This window comes from Drosophila simulans, chromosome 3R (genome assembly GCF_016746395.2).
Source record: "Drosophila simulans strain w501 chromosome 3R, Prin_Dsim_3.1, whole genome shotgun sequence".
In the NCBI taxonomy this organism is placed as follows: domain Eukaryota; kingdom Metazoa; phylum Arthropoda; class Insecta; order Diptera; family Drosophilidae; genus Drosophila; species Drosophila simulans.
In genome coordinates this window covers 26,835,375-26,852,970 of record NC_052523.2, presented here as the reverse complement: position 1 = coordinate 26,852,970, position 17,596 = coordinate 26,835,375, and the positions used below count along the sequence as shown (strand labels likewise).

The 17,596-nt window shown below is 45.3% G+C and overlaps 3 protein-coding genes across 3 annotated transcripts; 2 read left to right on the top strand and 1 right to left on the bottom strand.

The window, feature by feature from the left end:
- Positions 1-12,196: 12,196 nt before the first annotated feature.
- On the top strand, positions 12,197-12,901 carry LOC27206388 (MD-2-related lipid-recognition protein). Its single transcript, XM_016173571.3, has one exon. The coding sequence runs from the start codon at positions 12,319-12,321 to the stop codon at positions 12,790-12,792; it is 474 nt and encodes a 157-aa protein (XP_016037036.1). The 5' UTR covers positions 12,197-12,318; the 3' UTR covers positions 12,793-12,901.
- A 498-nt stretch (positions 12,902-13,399) lies between these two features.
- LOC6730266 (MD-2-related lipid-recognition protein) lies at positions 13,400-14,012 on the top strand. Its single transcript, XM_002105513.4, has one exon. The coding sequence runs from the start codon at positions 13,438-13,440 to the stop codon at positions 13,915-13,917; it is 480 nt and encodes a 159-aa protein (XP_002105549.1). The 5' UTR covers positions 13,400-13,437; the 3' UTR covers positions 13,918-14,012.
- Positions 14,013-14,738: 726 nt separating this feature from the next.
- Positions 14,739-15,799, bottom strand: LOC6730265. Its single transcript, XM_002105512.4, has one exon. The coding sequence runs from the start codon at positions 15,708-15,710 to the stop codon at positions 14,838-14,840; it is 873 nt and encodes a 290-aa protein (XP_002105548.1). The 5' UTR covers positions 15,711-15,799; the 3' UTR covers positions 14,739-14,837.
- Positions 15,800-17,596: the final 1,797 nt, after the last annotated feature.

Genomic DNA, 17,596 nt, shown 5'->3' with positions numbered 1-17,596 from the left:
AAGCATCATCAGTAATGACATCAATTTGAGGTTTTATGAATGTTTTCGAAGGGTTTCCTACTGAGGTAGATGTGAGGTAGATCTCAATGCACCCATATTCCCTAGTGATTATACAGAAAACAATTAAAAGTGAGGCGAACTACCCAAAGCAAGGGCATACAAATCAGTTTGAAATTCAAAGATACAATTGTATCTCGGGTGAGGTTTTGATGCGTTCCCCACCCCTCGAACATCCCGCACTCTATTCTTGCTTCTCCCATATTTTCTGTGGCAGATTCAATCCTTTGACTTTGTTTTTGCTCTGCTGGCTTCTCAAATGCCGGCTGACAGATGGCATGTCCTGCAGCAGGCTCCTGTGGATGAATCCCTTGGATGCGGTTCTGTAGTGGGAATGGGAAAGTGGCTGGGGATATGGATACGCATCGACTGCATCCTTGCCACTGGCACACGTTACAGTTTTTGCAGATTTTTCACCTATTTTTTTGCTGGGGGCCGTGGGCGTGGCCGCTGTCAGTTGAACGAGTGGGCGTATAGCAGATTGGTTTCGTCTGCACTTTTTTAGAGAGCCGGTTCCCAGGTTCGCAACATCGGTTCGTTGGTATGTCTGTGGTTGTGCTCAACATTTATGGCCAAGTTTTTGCCGACGAAAAGCAGGAAATGGCTCATTGCACTTTGGCTACACTGAAAAGGCATTTAATGCGCATTTCCTTCTGAGGTTTTTTATTCGGGCGGCAGGGGGAACTGCTACTTCGGTGGCTTGGTATAACTCAATTGGATTTTTTCCTGGATTTCTTCGAGCTCTTTTTTGCGCCAGAGGTAAACCGATTGTCGAAATCCAGGAGCATACAACCCCCAGCCACTCGAATCCGCTAATGACACTCAACCTGGCAGAGCATGATAATGCAAAATTGGAAAAGGAACTCGCCCAATGGTGGTGGCTACGAAGGGCGAACCGTAGAAAAATGCAAAAAAAGTGTACGCCACAAAAGGGAAAATTTAAATTAGATTAATTGATTGAAATGCGAACAGTCCTGGGGTGAATCTCGCAGTTGTTGCACGGCATGTTTCTACGCCTCCGTTGTTGCACGAACTAATGGTCTTAGACCCGGATCCGGGGTCCTTGTTGCCGGAGGTGTAAATAATACGGATTTTGTTAAACCAAGCGAAAGTCATCATCTGCCAGTTTTTCAGCGAGCTGCTCCTTGTCTGCCTTTATTTACAGTGGCTCAATCAGAATGGCATTGAAATGCACTCCGTATTGGATTATGGCACATGGGTGGCGGGTAATTTAATAGAAACTATTTGAAAGCCTTTGGAAGTGTGAAAATAACATCAGTCCACGGCTGGGTTATTTACATTTATTTAAACTGAAGATTAAAACGAAAGAGCTTTGAATCCCTCTAAGTTTATAAGTTTATACACTGTAAACAGTTCTTGTAGAGGTATACATACAACCTTTTAAACTGATCCAATCGCAAGTTTCCGACGTAATATAGAAATATATATATATATAGCCAGCCATGCGACTTATCGTCCCGCTTGATTTTTCCATTTCGCTTGGGCCCAATAAAGCGCTCAACGTCAATAAGCCGCCACATGCTTGTTTTACTTCCACTGGGGGCTTGGGGAATTCTTTTGGTTTATTTGCTGAAACTTTCTCTGCGCGGCAGTTCATAAAAATAACGCGTCAAAATTAATAAAATAAGAGCCGGTCGAGAACTTCATGTTTTAAAGGCGCAAACAAACGCGTGTGCGTGCTTTTTGAAGCCTCTGAGCGGCGTTTTCGGATGCAGATCGTACGAGTATCTGTCGGATGCATTTTTCGGCTTTCCGACTTTTCGGCCTGCTGTGACACATGTGAAGCCCCGGCGGTGGCTGCACCATTTTCCTCTTCACTTTTTTAGCCGTGCTGCCGCTGCAAAAGTTATTAATTTTAATTGACTGTTGTGTAATGTGTCGCTGTCGCTCCTCCAAACGCATCGCATTCCGCCCGACACTTCGCATTCGACAGCGGCCACTTCAGATGCCCTTCGCCCAGATGCCCTTTCCCCCTTCGAGTTCCCAGTCCTCCGCTCCGCCGAGGAGCAGCTGCCGTCCAAGCGGACCAGAAGTCAATGTCCTGGCCTGGCAAAGCTGCAGCTCAGCCCACTGGATTGACTTTAATTAAGCACTTTAGCACTGCGAAAAAAACTTAATACAATGCTTGAAATTTGAGGCATTCTTAAAGCATTGTATCTTAAGTAAATGCCCATTAATATTTATTTAAATGTATAAATATTTAATAAATTTGTATTCATATAGTTGTAATTCCACTGTATAATATGTATTATTGTGTATTATTTTTCTCAGTGCAGAAGTGCGAAGAAGCGCTTGACACTTTGTTCATGTCGTCATCTTGGGTCTAAAAATAGACACCAGCCGTTGGCAATTGCATTAATATTTTGTAACCGTTGTAATTAGCAGTGGAGTGGGTGGTTGTCGGGAGGTGGTGGGAAGGTCGCGAGGGGGTGGTGTGGCGTAGAAGCTCCTCCTTTGGCCGCTAATTGAGGTATGCGACGTCCACTTGTCACTTTTCGCATATAATGTTAATTGTTTAACTAGAAATAGGCGCCAGGCGATTGGCTAGGAAAACTTAATGCATTTGCTGGCGCCTAAACAAATTTTGCACTGCCGAAGTGAATTCGAAATGGAAATGCAGCTCACGAGTGACATTATCAACGGATCTTTGATGAAGACAAATGACCGCGATGGTGCATTTGGTGCATCTTGTCTAATTAACGAGCAACATACCCAAGCCGCGAATCTTGGACTTTGGACGCCCAGATGAACGGGAAGTGCAAATGGTGAGGAGACTGGGTCACAGACGCAGCTCTCAATGATCGATGGAGTTCACCGAGCAGGCTGAAAGATTGAGATTGCGAAACTCCAGATACGCAGAATTTTCCCACACGTTTTGAGCTCGCTAATGGTGTTTAGTGCAGTGAGATCAGATAGAATAGAACTCATTCTATAGATGCAATTCATTTCCCCGCGAACAACATCTTTTTATTTCCACTTTTGCCGTAAACGTGCTGTAAATGCCTTCATTGGCCTTTAAAGACCCTGAGCCATTCATGTGGTGGCCGGAAAATGTGTGAAATCATAACTCAGGAGAGGAAAGGAGTGGGAGTATCCTCTGTCAAGGATACACAGCGGCGTTAACGCCCATTCGGATTTTTCAGTTAGGAAGCGCCGGTGCGCCTGGCAAAATTGGCACGAGATGCAGGATAAAAGAGAGGTTTAGAGGGTCTCGGAACTCGGAAAGGATCGCACGGCAGGCGGGCTCGAGCATAAACAAAGTGTGAAATTTGTACCTAAAATAAAAATGCGGCAAAAGGATGCGGCGAGGACCGTGTCTGCATTTGATTTCCGTTTGCTCTGCGAGCTCGAAGTCGAAATTTCAGCTCCATGCGGATTCACACCTCACGGGGAGAATTTCAGAGCGGATTTTGTAGATGGAGGAATTTCGTTGAGGAGGGAGGTGGATTTTTCACATGCCGTGGCAAACATTTGGCCAACACATGGCCGAATGCCGCCGAGAAATGTATCCGTGAGTCGGGCTTGGGCTGCGTATCCGTGAGATACTCGGGCGTTCAGCTGTTCAGATACAGTTTGTGTGTACCTACGCCTTCTGGTCACTGCTGCCGATACTCCCTACCCCTCATACATCCTCCTCCCCTCGCGGGAATCCTCATGCCATCCTTTGTGTAAACAAATCAAATGTTCTGCGTGTTTGCTGTTTTGTCTCGCGCCAAACGATGAAGACCAACAAGGACACACTGCGGAAAACAGTTTGCTTAGTGTTATAAGCAATGGAATAAATCTTTTGGCAATTAAAAAATTCCTCTTATAGTTGCTATGAACTAAGACAGGGCTTTAGCTTTTAGTATGGTTGCAGAATAAAGTCATAACTAAGTATTTTTCCTTCCAAGATTTGCTATGCTTTTGTTTGAGTGCAACGACCACTTGAAAACAATCGCAGAATTGGAATTGACCCGGCAAATGTCTTTGTCAACAAGCGTCAACAGCCCCGAACCGAAGTGAGCCAAGTGGAGCCAAGTAAAGCCAAGCCAGGCAAATTGCCTTTAAACTGCGAGAGAGCGGGGAAATACTATACCCTACTATACTATACTATGCTGTATATGCACTTGGATCGTGGAGGGGGAGCAGCGAATGTGGCGAAAGTTTTCGCAAATCAGCTGAAATTATGAACTTCCTTGCCATTGCCCGAGCGGAAGTTCATTTTAGTCCGCAATAAAAGTTTGCATCTCCTCAATGCTCCATTCGTTCTCGAAAGTCGCAGTTTAGAGCTCCCAGTTCCCAGTTCTCGGTTCCTGGCTCACAGTTTCCCAGCTTTCCAGTTTCCCCAGCTTCAGTTTCTATTCATGTTCATGTGCAAAAGTTTTGCGCTTATATAAGAGCATCAAATTTGCATCATTCACTTAAAACAAACACGCCGCACAAAGGATTCTGGGCGCTGCACAGAAAGGCAAACAAACAAGCAAATATTAAATGCAAATATAAATGCAAAGGAGGCAAAACGAATTGGAATCGGTTGAGTGAGCCCGATATCGGGCATTTATCGGGGAATAAATGTGAGCTGGTGGGGGTGGGGCACCTGAACGGAAGCCATATATCTGAGTAATCAAAGCTAACTTTAAGGCGAGCACTTGGCGGAAAAGAAACCTCCGTAGTGCATACATATGGATAAAGTTGCACTCGAGGATATTGCCTTTAAGATCCTTGAAGCAGCCCAAACTGCTGCTCCACTCGCATGAAACGCAACGTTTTTCTAGTTTTCGATTTGAAAGACAAACTTTTGCTGTTAAACCAACAAATGCCAGGCAAACACACACAACCCAGGCCAGATTCACATGCAAATACAGGCACAGATACAGATACGTATGGAGATGGAGCTGCAGATACAGATACAGATGCGCGTGGGTACAGAAGCACCTCCAAGAAAGGAAGCCCGAAGAGGCATCACGCATGCATGCAAATTGCTCTCGAGGAGCGGAGAACATTTTAGGAATTTATAGTTTTCTCTTATTTACCGACAGGAAGTGCAATTCACAAATCGTTAGCTCAACCTCAGGCGAAGGACTTGGGAAATCGAAGAGGAAAGCCTTAACCCATTAAATACGACATTCGTAATATTGATGGGAATGCTTAAAATGAAGAAAGTTATCGTATAAATATTACTATATTGAAAATTTGTTATCAACATGGTTTTCAAAAATACTTATTATTCCATAAAATGAGCCATTCAGTAATGGGTTAAGAGGAGAGTCCTTAGACTCCTAAGAACCCCCACGTATCATTCGCCAGAAGTTGTGTAAGGTGTCCCCAACGAAAAAGAAACTTATAATCAACAGCTTTGGCGGCTCAGCAACTGCCAAAGGCACAAAACTATCTTCAGTATGTGTGGGAGCGTCTAAGTATTTCAAAATAACATAAGTATCCTTCGGAATCACCCCTCCCCCTCTGCCCTCTCGGAGAAACTTTTCTATCCCATCCAAGTCCATCCTGTCCTGCAGCAATTCCCCAAATGCGGCCCGTGTGTGCATTTAAGCCACTTTTACTGAAACTTCACATTAATTTCAATTTGCTGCCAGTAAAAGTTTTTCATGCACGTCCGCAAATTGCTTTTTGGGGATAGGATCTGCGGGGGAAGGTAAGCCATATGTATAGGAACTTTAACACTTTGCGGTTAAGACTTGGCTTTCGATAGGTGATAGCTCGACAAGGACGCGACCGGCGAAAGGCAAATAATAAGAGTCAAAGTTGCTGACGCTGAGATATGTGGGAATTGTTGAGTTTGGACGGTGCATTTGGTGGGTCTAGAAAATGAGGAAGAAAAATCTTTAATAAATTCGTGAAATTACTCACTTCAAAATGGTAGAATTAATCATGTAGTTCCAAATTCATTTTGATTACAAACAGGTCACGATCCCGTGCTTGAAATTTCTCGTTGTTTTAATTTTTTTTGGCTGAGATCGCCAAGGCGATCACTGCTGTACAGGGAAACCTCTGTTTTCGGCCACCCAAAACGCGATTCGCGGAAAGCACAAGACAAACACACAGCCCCGAAATGCGAAACGTGCTGAAATCTGCTAGCTCAACACTCGACTTTTGATGGCGGCACCTTGTGATGACGATACTGAGATGGTGGCGAGGAATCGCTCTCTGATTCACATTCACACTCAGATACATATTCGGCATCTCGAAATGAGCAGGGCAACGATGAGGGAACCGCCCACATGCGACATTTCTTACGTGACTCGGCCAGATGAGATTCACAGTCACATTCGGATTCGTATTCAGATTCAAATTCAGCTTCAGTTTCAGATACAGATATTCAGGTTCAGGGCCTCAGCTGCGCAGCGTTTAGCAATGGACGGCAATGAAATCATGTGGCTGATAAATTTGCGTTTCTATAAATGACAGGGTTCGTTCGGCTTTCGGGGGGCAAGTTCTGGGCACATGGAGTGGAAGACAACCCTCATTAGTCTTAATAGTTTAACGACTAACTATGGTTCGTTCCTTAATGAGCTTGAATGTCGGCCAGTTAAATTTTATAAATTGGCAAAGGGTCTGCGAATGTTGTAGCTTCTCGGGAGGTTAGGAGTGTGTGCAACACCTTTGAGTCCAAGAAATTTGTCTCAGCAAAGTCCCATCTGGAATGGACATCTTTTGATGCACTGAGGAAAAAGCATATGTAAAATGAAATTAATGTTTCAAATCTCTTCTTTGTAATCAAGCTACAAGCTACTTCACTATGGAATTAATCCACAAATTTACATTCCTGATTTTTTACAGTGCTCTAACACACGGCACGCACTTGTCGCCTTTTCTGTCCGTTGTCCGTTCCTTGAGCTCTTAGTTTATAATCCAGTTTTGTGAATGTTGTACGTCCTGTATGTCCTGCGGGATATGAGAAACTTTGTGGCCCGATAAAGAAGCAAGACATTTGCATACGAGGGTCGAAAGTTTGTGACAAGTTTTGTTGCTTCGAAAGTAATGCAGAGATATGATACCCAATTTCATATGGTAAAATGCAAAATGGTATGTGCAGAAAAAATACAGAGGTATATCGTGCAACTTTGTCCGTTTCTATTTGCTCACCCAGCTGTCATTCACCTCGGTTGCCTGTCAACTGAATGTGTGTCCTTGTCATCCCTGGTGGCCACATTCCTCGTTCCGCGCCAAGTTCAAGTGCCAGCATCACCTGGTAAGGCCTCCAACCATTTGAAAATTCGGTGGGGACACCGTTTTCCCCTAGAAAAAATATCTCTTTCTCTGCGTTTCAGTGGCCACCCACGGAGTTTGGCTTTTTGCAACGCAAACAAAACGTCAGTCAGACGAAAGACTGGGGCAAAACCGCGAACTGCTGCCTTGCATTTTACATTTCACTGCACGGCGAGAAATATTTAGTAGTTTTACGATCGCGATATATATATTACTCCAAATATTAATCACTTTCTGTTTATTCATGGCATATTTATGGAAAGAACCCTGAAGAAATCTTGGATAGATTGCATAATTTTAAGCAATTTTTCCCTGTGTCTATACAATGATTATCTGCTTCCGAAGCGTCTCAATGCTGGGCAAAAATAGTGCGCCGTGTCCGACGGTGTTTACTTTGGCAGCACTTGAAAACAAAAATCCAAAACCGAATCAGCATATAAGTCGGCGGGCGAATCCCAAAAGTCCGGACCACCCGCGCGGCCGTCGAGAAATGTTTCGAAATTAATTACAATTAAAAGTTTGGGGCCTGTTGGCCGGAAAACGGGCGCACCTTGGCCAATAAAATGAAAATTTATGGGTCACACATGAGCGGCGGCCCGAGGAAAATGTGTGCCTCCGTTTTCTAGCCTTATTAATTGGCCCCGGCTTATCCAGTTTCCAGAAGCCACGGCAGTGGTCGCCTCTTAAAGGCTTAGGGCAAATTTGTCTTGCCTTGTGAAGACCGCAAGCCAAGGCGTCTGCACTGAGAGAAAAGGGTTGAGGTACGGAAAGGAACTGAAAAGAACTACCACTTTGATTGGGGTCCATGCACTGCTAGCTTCTCCAAGAGGTGACCCCTCATTTTTCCCAGTGCGCAATGCGTTCCCTGCAAAGCAAGGGATGAGGTAAGTGGCTGAGTGGGTTAAGGAGCACTCTCACCTCCGCCTCAGCTCGCCAAGGGATTCAATTTGAGTCTGAGGGCCTGCCACATGTGTGTTGGACTTGATGGCCCAGATAAAATGGCCATTCTTTTGAGTGAGATTGTAACCAATTTCGGCTGCTGCTGCCGCCTGTAGGTAAAGTGATAAGGTTACCGCAGGAGCTGGGGAAACAGGAACTGAAACCAGGAGCACACATGCTGGGAACCACATAATAATTCTTGAGAACAATGTAAGCGTCAATTGTGCATGGCCAATGTACGCCGGAGTATGTGGGTAGTTTCTTTGGCCCTGCCCCGTCGCCGCCCCCCGAGTCGCCGCCCGCTTGCCCACATCTGTGCAGACTCCAGAACGCAGAACTCAGACGGCAACTGAGAATGAGTCTCGACTCAGACTCAGACATCGGGGGACAAAGACGACAGCGTCGGCACATGCCACACGTCAAGTCAAGAAATTTAAATTAAAAACCTTTTTTGCATGAAATGTTTTTGTTTGCCTGCGAGCATGATGCATATGTTTCCACTAATTCAGGGGTTTCGTGGGGAAACGGATGAGCGGACTGGGCTAAAAGTATTACATTGTACGCACAAGACTTGTGGAAAGTTGGACCCTGCTGTCCAAGTGACAAACTATTGCAGGGTAGTAGTGTCGGATATTAATTAAAGGGCATAGATTCTGATAACAGTGAAGGGTTGTTCTAGGATCATTGGGTCTGTGAATTTATCCTTGTTACTTTGCGATCGCAGAAGTTCATTTAGTCTAGAATATCCACGACATAGCCTTATCTTCTGGAACTGAATCATGGTATCAGGAGTGAGTTTCTGGCAACGGAAGACGGTTAGTCAGCAGTGGAAGAACATGACCCCCAGTTCACCATGAGTGAGATCAATTAGACATCAGTGGATAGTGAGCTCACTCGGCTCATTTCCTCTGCGTGCAATTGTCTCCGAGTGTCATTAGTTCACTTTTATCAGTTCGAAAGAACGAGGCACTCGTAATTTTCAGAGCCAGGGCTTTGTGCCTATAAAAGTAAATCAGTTTGAACTCGCTGCGTTCTTGTATTTTTCTCTCACATATGCTGCGAGTGGCAATTAATTTGTGTGCTTAATTCGCCTAATTATTCCAGGCCATAAAGTTTTCAATACACTCAGATGCTGATGGCGATGATTCTGATGGCGATGATGATTGTGGGGCTCCCTTTGTCCACACCTAGAAGGGAAAATTGAGCGTCGCGAGGCGAAGGACACGTTTAATTCAATTCGCGAAGGTTCCTTGACTCGACTTCTTTTTTATTTATATTTCTTTCGCCTGGCTTAGGGGGAATAAACAGGCGAGTGGAAAAAGAAGAGCCACATTTAAATTCAAATCGCTGAGGACGCTGACAAAGAAGCGGCGCCACACGTCGGATTAATTTTATGTGCCCCAAGGAGAAGCGTCTCCAGGACATCTTCGCGCTCGCTTCAATTAGATGGCAGTGGGAGCGGAATGGCAGGACCTCGAGTCCTTTGGCATTTGCCATTGGCTGGCTGCAATTGTTAAAATCGAATTAAGCCACGGTGTCGCATACTTTTGATCTCCCCCGTCAGCCAATGAAATGTTGCACTGCTCCGCGAAATGTCCTTACATTGTCCTTGCGGAGCAAATGGAGGTATTTCCACCCGCCACTCCCCCGTGGACTATTTCAATTTCGGTTAGCTTGGCGCAAATGAAATTAAACGAAGATTAGTCGTGTGCTCGCCAGCTTATTCCAAGAAATAAAAATCCAACAGATATATAAGAGCGCCCAGAGATACTCAAGTATAGCCGGCGTTCATTATTTTTTCGTTTTGGTAGCGGCTTTTGCTCGGCGCTTGTTTTTATTTGTATTTTCCATTCGCTCGCTTTTTATGGCCCCTTGAGGTGATTTGCTCAAGTTCGCCGGCCCGTTTCGAGGAAAATCTCAGGGGTATAGGGGATTACTTGGGGAAAATGGCGGGGGCTTCACATTAGTGGAGCTGAAATCTGGCCAAATCACAAGCTACATTTAACCCGCAAATGATGGCCGGCTTTGGCATCAGCTGCAATTCACGAAAGAGTTTCTCTAAGTCAACTTAATGAAATCGAATTAGGCGAGGACTTAGTGAATCGGTTATCCAAATATTTGCATTTATTTAACTATCCCAAGCAATTTATATAAAACCTTTAATTTAAACTTCGAGAGAGTCACCCCTTTTTTGTCACATTCAGATGGTATGTTCCCCGCTCGTGTGTTCAATTAAAAAATGGTCACCATTAATTGCTAACCAATTTGCAGTCCGGTCACTTCCTTGCTGCCGTCTCAAGTGTTCGGCACTGGACTTTCCCGCTTTTCCCGATTTTCCCGCTTTTCCTGCTGCCACTTTGATGAGCAGCAGTCCATGTTGACATTTTTTGCATATTAATTGAAGACACGGCCTCGTCTCCCAGCGCCCTTTTCCCTTTTCCCGCCGGCCTGTAACCTCGTCCACCCTTGGCTTAATTTGCGGTAAGTTCATTAAGTAATAAAACATAAATTTCAGTTTTGTGTTCTCAACACCCCGTCGTCATCAAGTTCTTGATACTTTTCCCATTTTTTCGCTGCTGTTTTGGTTGTTTTGCTTTTTTTTGTTAATGCTTTGCATATTTCTTTAATGAATTAATTCTGTTTTGGTTTCGCTTTGGGTTTCGGTTCTGTTGATTCACCGTTCACTGGACTTTGATAAAAAAAGGCGCAAAGTCGCCGCGGAAATAAAACTGCGGCACATTCGCCAGGGGAAAGGGGCTCGAATATTTCGTATAATTTATGCGAAAAACATTAGGGAAAACGGAGGAACGCGTTTGTCGAGTGTTAATTATGCTCTGGCTGCAAAACTTCCCTATCAATTTTTGAGAATACAAATTTGAGAGCGCAAAAACATGTTTTGCATATGAAAACGGAGATATGGAAATTGGGGAAAAACAGGGAAAATGTTGCGCTTTGCCAGTCGTTTTCCTCGGCGGCTAATTGCATACTCCTGGGGATTCCCCTATTAGAGTTGAAAAATCGCGCGCATCAAATTGAAATTGCTGCAGAACACTCGAAAAAATCACTACTGATTTGTCGAAATATATGATAAGTCAAGCTCTATGTCTGATTGCACATCTACCATCTCATTGCATTTGGTTTTTAATTGGATTATTGCACCTGAGTTAGCCCTGGCATTTTCTCGCAGTGTACCTTGGGGTTGGGCTGGCTTGGGGTGTCAGGTTGTCAATCGCCTCGCCAGTTGTTTGTTGTCCCTGATTGTTGACATGCATTCCCGCAAATGAGCCGTGCAATTGTCGGGCTGCCTCCTATTGACAGCTCCCAGTTCGATAGTCAATAGTTCGATGCACATGTAGATCTCGGGACGGGACCTCATCCTTGGACCCGCGGGATTCGTCTCGAGTTTCAGAGTCGCAGCGTGGAGCACTCCCGCGCTTCCATCTCTGGCTTTCCTGACTGACAACTGTCGGTTTCCATCTCGGGGTCCCGACACTGTGAAAAGTGTGACGATTTATTTGTCATATGGCGCGGGGTGCCGAAATCAATTGGTTTCGTGCCCGGCAGATGCCTTAGATCTGCGACACGGGCACTGACAACCTCAACTGGACCTCATTTGTCCTGGATGCGACTGTCATTTGCTTTATATTCCACTCTTCCGCTGGGCTCAGATTCCAGGCTGACTAGTGCTTGTCGGCGGTACCAAATGGGTTTCCATAATGGTCTCGTTCCCTATTATAAAACAATTAATTATACTCTATATATATATATGCTCTGGTGATAACACTTAGTTCCCGACTGTTGATAAGAACTATTTAGGAACTCGACATTTTTGAAAATTTTGCTTTTGTACTCTAACTATTGAGTTCAATCCGCCTTTGAATTACCTAAAATTTGGTTATATTACAATTTTTGTTTGCTTCAATGTAATGACGTTTCAACACGAACATCATTCGGTGTTAGAAACTATTTTGAATAATTTGAATTACGTAAGAAACATTGGCATGCTCCATTCTCTAGAGTATAGCATTCTATCGCCACAATCCAATCGACTTTAGCCAGTACGTGCATTCCGCGTCCGACTTTCGATCCACCATGTTGCGTTTGAGCTCGCTCCTGCCTGTCGCCTTTGCTCTGGTGTTGTCATCCGTCTCCGCAGAGATAGTCAACTTTCAGACTTGCGAAGATAGTGTGGACTCCTGCACGATTAGTCAGGTGCGGGTGACGCCCTGTCCGGAGGCGAATGCCAATGCCGCCTGCCACATCCGCCGGAGGCACCGCTTCACCATGAGCTTCGACTTCACGCCCCACTTCGATGCGGACACCCTGGTAGCCAGCTTGGGCTGGGCCAAGAGCGAGAACGTGGAGCTGCCGCTGCTCACCATGGACCAGGAGGCCTGCAAGTACACCACCTGCCCCGTGAGATCCGGAGTCACCCAGACCTATACGAACAACATGCCCGCCGACGCCAGGTTCCCGCTGAGTCCCTACACCATCCGTTGGGCTCTGAAGGATCCGGTTTCCCAGAAGCGGTGCTGCTTCACCATCGACATCAAGGTGGTGCGCTAGAAAGATGCTCTCCGTAATGGATGCTCCACTTAATATTTGGATTAATACATTTTTTTTAAACATATCTTAAATATCTTCGAAATTAAAGTGATTTACAAGTGGGTCGATACACACAATAGTTTGTTGTGCTGTCCATTGCTGGCTTTAATTTCTTGGCGACTAGTGTAATTAGCGGCACCTGCTCACAATCAGTAGATGACTCGCGGTATACCCATTAACTGGACTCATTTCACCTTGAATATGCCAGCAGAACAACGAATGCTGATGATAAGAGTGCCAATTATCATTTTGAAGTGACTAATTAGGTAGAGTATGCCAATTAAATGAAGGGTTACATACTTTAGTAGTGTTGAAAAAATTTCTTCTAGTTGAAAATATGAATACTCTAAGCATTAAAAATGCTGGAACAGTCGGAAGTTTTTTAATATTTGATAAGAATCTTACAAAACTGTAAAGTGCCGTCTCCGACACCCTTACAATTCTAAGTACATTGCGATAAGGAGCTCGAATCTAATCAGCTGTTGCACGCCTGTAGCCACAGCTGTGACCCAGTTCACGGGTCAAACGGGTACGGAGATAAGCCCGGCTTTGAGTCCAAGTCCGATGTAGAAGTGCCTGCATTCCGTGTCCGGCTTTCGATCCATCATGTTGCGTCCTAGCTCGCTGCAGGCTCTCGCCATCGCCATTGTCCTGATCTCGGCATCCGCTTCCGCCGAGGTGGTCAACTTTGAACCCTGTGCGGATAGCGTGGACACCTGTACGATCCAGCAGGTGAGAGTCTCGCCGTGTCCGGAGGCCCTCTCCAATGCGGCTTGCAACATCCGCCGGAAGCACAACAGCGAGATGAGCTTCGACTTCACGCCCAACTTCGATGCGGACACCCTGGTAGCCAGCTTGGGCTGGGCCAAGAGCGAGAACGTGGAGCTGCCCCTGCTCACCATGGACAGCGCGGCCTGCAAGTACACACCCTGCCCCGTGAGATCCGGAGTGAAGCAGACCTACACCACCCAGGTGCCCATCGAGGCCAAGTTCCCCCTGAGTCCTTATACCATCCGTTGGGCTCTGAAGGATCCGGTTTCCCAGAAGCGCTGCTGCTTCACCATCGACATCAAGGTGGTGCGCTGATTCCTGCCATCGCTGCATGTGCGCTAAATAAAATAGTGAAATATACCTTTTTTCCCAAATAAAATAAATTACCGTGATGTTTAAATGATGTGCAAGTAGCTCTTTTTATTCCTATACTTTCTTAAAATATAAGCAGCTATATTGGCTGTTCCCCTGATTGCGGCGAATGCATTTATTTTCTGTTAACGATTTGGTGCGTTTTTTAATTATAAAAAAGCCGTCTTACGGCCCACCAGGGAAAACCTAAAGGAATAAAGATATTTACTCCAATAATCATCAACCTGCTGGCGACTAATTTGAACCCCCGGACGCCTCGGGCAGAAGGAAAATGTATAAAACTTTGATTGAACTTTTGGGTGCCATTAAAAAGTCTCCCCGCCCTCGGCAGCTTTCCTCCACGGGTCTTATCAGCGTCGTCAAACAATTAAAAATTGAGCACTTAAGTTGTGGTCATAAAATCATTTGTTTTTCTCCCATTTTTCCTGCGTTTTATTGTTTTTCTGTTCACATTTTTCAGTGGTGGAAATTCAAATAGAAAATCACTTTTTGCTACTCAGCGTTTTCAAGGCGAGGATGGTGATTTACTTAGTGGGGAAAAAGAAAGATGAAGCAAAACTCATTCTACTGTATTCACTGGAAAATATTCTTAATGGGTATCCTATAGTCGGTACATCTCACCACACGCTTCTCTTTTGCCTCAACTGTTTACCTAAACGAAAACGTAGCAATATTTTTTCGTTGGATGGGGAATGGTGAAGCGGTCAGAAGTCTGATAGGCCTGACCCCAAAAAAGCAAGGCAATAATAACACAAACAACGACAGACACTTGAGCAAATAATAATAATGACGAGAGTAATCACAGAAAGGACTCCAAGAACACATTGTTACTCAATTTGGATGCAGAGTGGCTGGAATCAAATTCAGATTTTAGCATTTGCCTCGCCGTATTTTTTACCCAGCACATAGGGAGTTTTGGTGAGTTCCGAGATGATCTCGCACTTGACCTGCTCGAAACAAGGTGACGCATCCACATAGACCACTTCCCTCCGCTGGCTGAGGTAGGAGTTTAGAGCAGGTTCGCTTTTCCGGAACTGGGCCATCTGGCGGTCCATAAAACTGACGTTAGCTTGAGGTCCTGGCGAGTAGCTATTGAGCATGATTCTCGTGCGAGCCATACGCTCGTCGATTTGCAGGAATACGAATCGATTCGGGGGCACAGTGAAGCCCTCGAAGAGTTCCTCAGCCTCGCACTTGTTGTTCGGATAATTGATCAGAATCCAACCCCTGTGAAGGGCGTCATCCTGGAGGAGTCTGTTCTGGATGAGATTGCCCACTGCCTCCGACCGCTTGTAGACACAGTCCTTTTCAATGGCTTCCTGCAGGAATCTGGAGTGCTCATCCTGGTCCTGTTTGTTGATGCTGTGATAGGCCAGCACATCGGCATCCAGTATTAGCAGATCCCAGCGCTGGGCTAGCACATATGCCAAGGACCTTCGCCCTGATCCCGGCTTGCCGTGCAGCACTATTCGGTGGTAGAAGCTCCTGGGCAGCTGGTAGAAATCACCCCTTACTCCCCGATGGAAGGCGTCCATCGATTTGGTGTATATCTCCACGCCGATCGTGGTTATGTTCTCGCCCATCCATCTTCGCACATCTGTCACTCCATCCGCCACGGAAATCTCGGCCAGGAGACGACTCATCACCTCCATCAGCTTGTGCTTCTCAATATAGTACATAAATGCGGCACTGAACTCCACCAGCATGGATCGGTCGAAATCGGTGGGCGAGGACATGTCGCTGCTAACTTGGCTTTGGGACGATGAGTAATATTAAAAATTTTTCGAAACTTGACGTAAGGTAATTCAAAAACAAACAAAATATGCGTGAGTGCTTACTCCGTTTCGGAAATTGTTTATTTTTCTTATGATAGTAACTTTGTAACCCTTGTATTTGTACTCCTCGAAGGATAAACATCCTGTCTCCACATTTCTCTTGCACTTCCAACTCATAACGAGAGCTTGATGAAGGGCATTACCATTAAGACGGCTGTTGCTGGGATTTCTCGCATTGTTACGATCATATTAATTGCTTCCGTTGCAATATTAGAGAATGGCGCGTACTTCCGGGCAACCGAAGAGGATTTGGGGGCCCAACGAGCCCGTATAATGGCTAACTAATGCCTTGCCAGAAAACGGAGCCAAGAAGTGCCAGGCCAAGGCAAATTGGCCCCATATGAGAGTGCATCTGGTTGGGTGACAATATTTTGCAGCGAATTATGACAGCTCCTTTGTCTTTCCGGGGAAGTACGACGCCACACCCCCGAGTGGCAGCATTAACAATTTAAAAAGCCGGGGCTGCTAACGGTCTGCAAAGTGTTGCCAAAATGTCTGTCATACTTTATGTTGTCTTATGAGCTGCCCGGCATGTCCTGGCCGAAGCCAAGAATCCTTATAAGGATGCCATGAATGCTTCTTGGTGGGCGGATGTGAATGCGTGTGGTCTGAGTGGGCTAATAAAAACTAGTAAACGATGAGAAATTGCTTCCTGTTGGCGATGCTGCTGCCTTCGCAGGGCACTCACCATATTGTTATGTCAAATATGCTGTTAATATCTTGCACACACTAATATCGCATCCTTTGCTCTTCGGTTTATCTTGGGCCATCTCCGCCAGCTGGACAGGAGAAAAGCAGGCCAGAGCCACGCCCGCAAAGTGCATTCGGGAGCGGATTTTAATTATATAAAAAAACGCAACGCATAATCAAAGTATGAATTTGAATGTGCACTGCTTTCGGCTGTTGCGCTGCCACAAAGAGCGAAACTTTTTAATTAAACTCAAAGCAAAAGCGACAGCGATAACAGCGCGACAGCCCCCCATTCCCATCCCTCTGCTCCAAATTACATTTCGTCATTATGGCCAGCGTCCACACACTCACATCACTCATATTATATGCAGCATATGCATGTTGCCCCCGATCCGGGCCACTCTCCACTCTGTTTTAATCGCCGAATTTGTGGCACAAACCGCCGCCGCCGCCGACGTTTGACGCATTTCGCAGATATCAGTGAAGAATTCGCGCTACTCCGAGACAAGATGGCGCCCTAGAACCGTTACAAACTGCCTATCCGATTCGCAAAATGCCCTTACAGTTTGTTTGGAAGTAATGAAAAGTTTCATGATATCTAAATTCTGACAATTTAATGGGTTTTTGTACAGTATTTACTTGCAGAACGTTTTAATTTAATGTAAATGATTAATATATAAAAGGGTATTTCTTTTAAGATTTAACTCGTAGTTTTGTGAAAACTACGCAACACATGAACGCAAGAATAAACTGCAGATACTGAGTAATGGGAAACGGGCACACGCGAATTCAAAGACCAGGGGCTTGAGGAGATGCTCGTTGACCGGGCATCTTTGAAGAAATTCTATGGCATAGCCGACCAACCTCATTATCCCATTGCCAACCGTTAAAAACCGAGTCGCAGTTCGAAGTGATAAGAAAAGTGACTTTCCGTGCTTGGCACGGCTGTCGAATAGGAGAAACCCAAACCCCGTAGCATCGTGCACTCAGAAAATTAACTTACCGGAAATAAAATGTGATTCCAACACATTTTTGGTACGCAAAAAATAAGAGTTGATAGGACTATTACCAAGAAATAACTCAAAAATATGTACCAA

What these genes read in the sequence shown, in the direction of transcription:
- LOC27206388 (XM_016173571.3), top strand. Translation starts at nt 12,319, where the DNA reads ATGTTGCGTTTGAGCTCGCTCCTGCCTGTCGCCTTTGCTCTGGTGTTG.
- LOC6730266 (XM_002105513.4), top strand. Translation starts at nt 13,438, where the DNA reads ATGTTGCGTCCTAGCTCGCTGCAGGCTCTCGCCATCGCCATTGTCCTG.
- LOC6730265 (XM_002105512.4), bottom strand. Translation starts at nt 15,710, where the DNA reads ATGTCCTCGCCCACCGATTTCGACCGATCCATGCTGGTGGAGTTCAGT.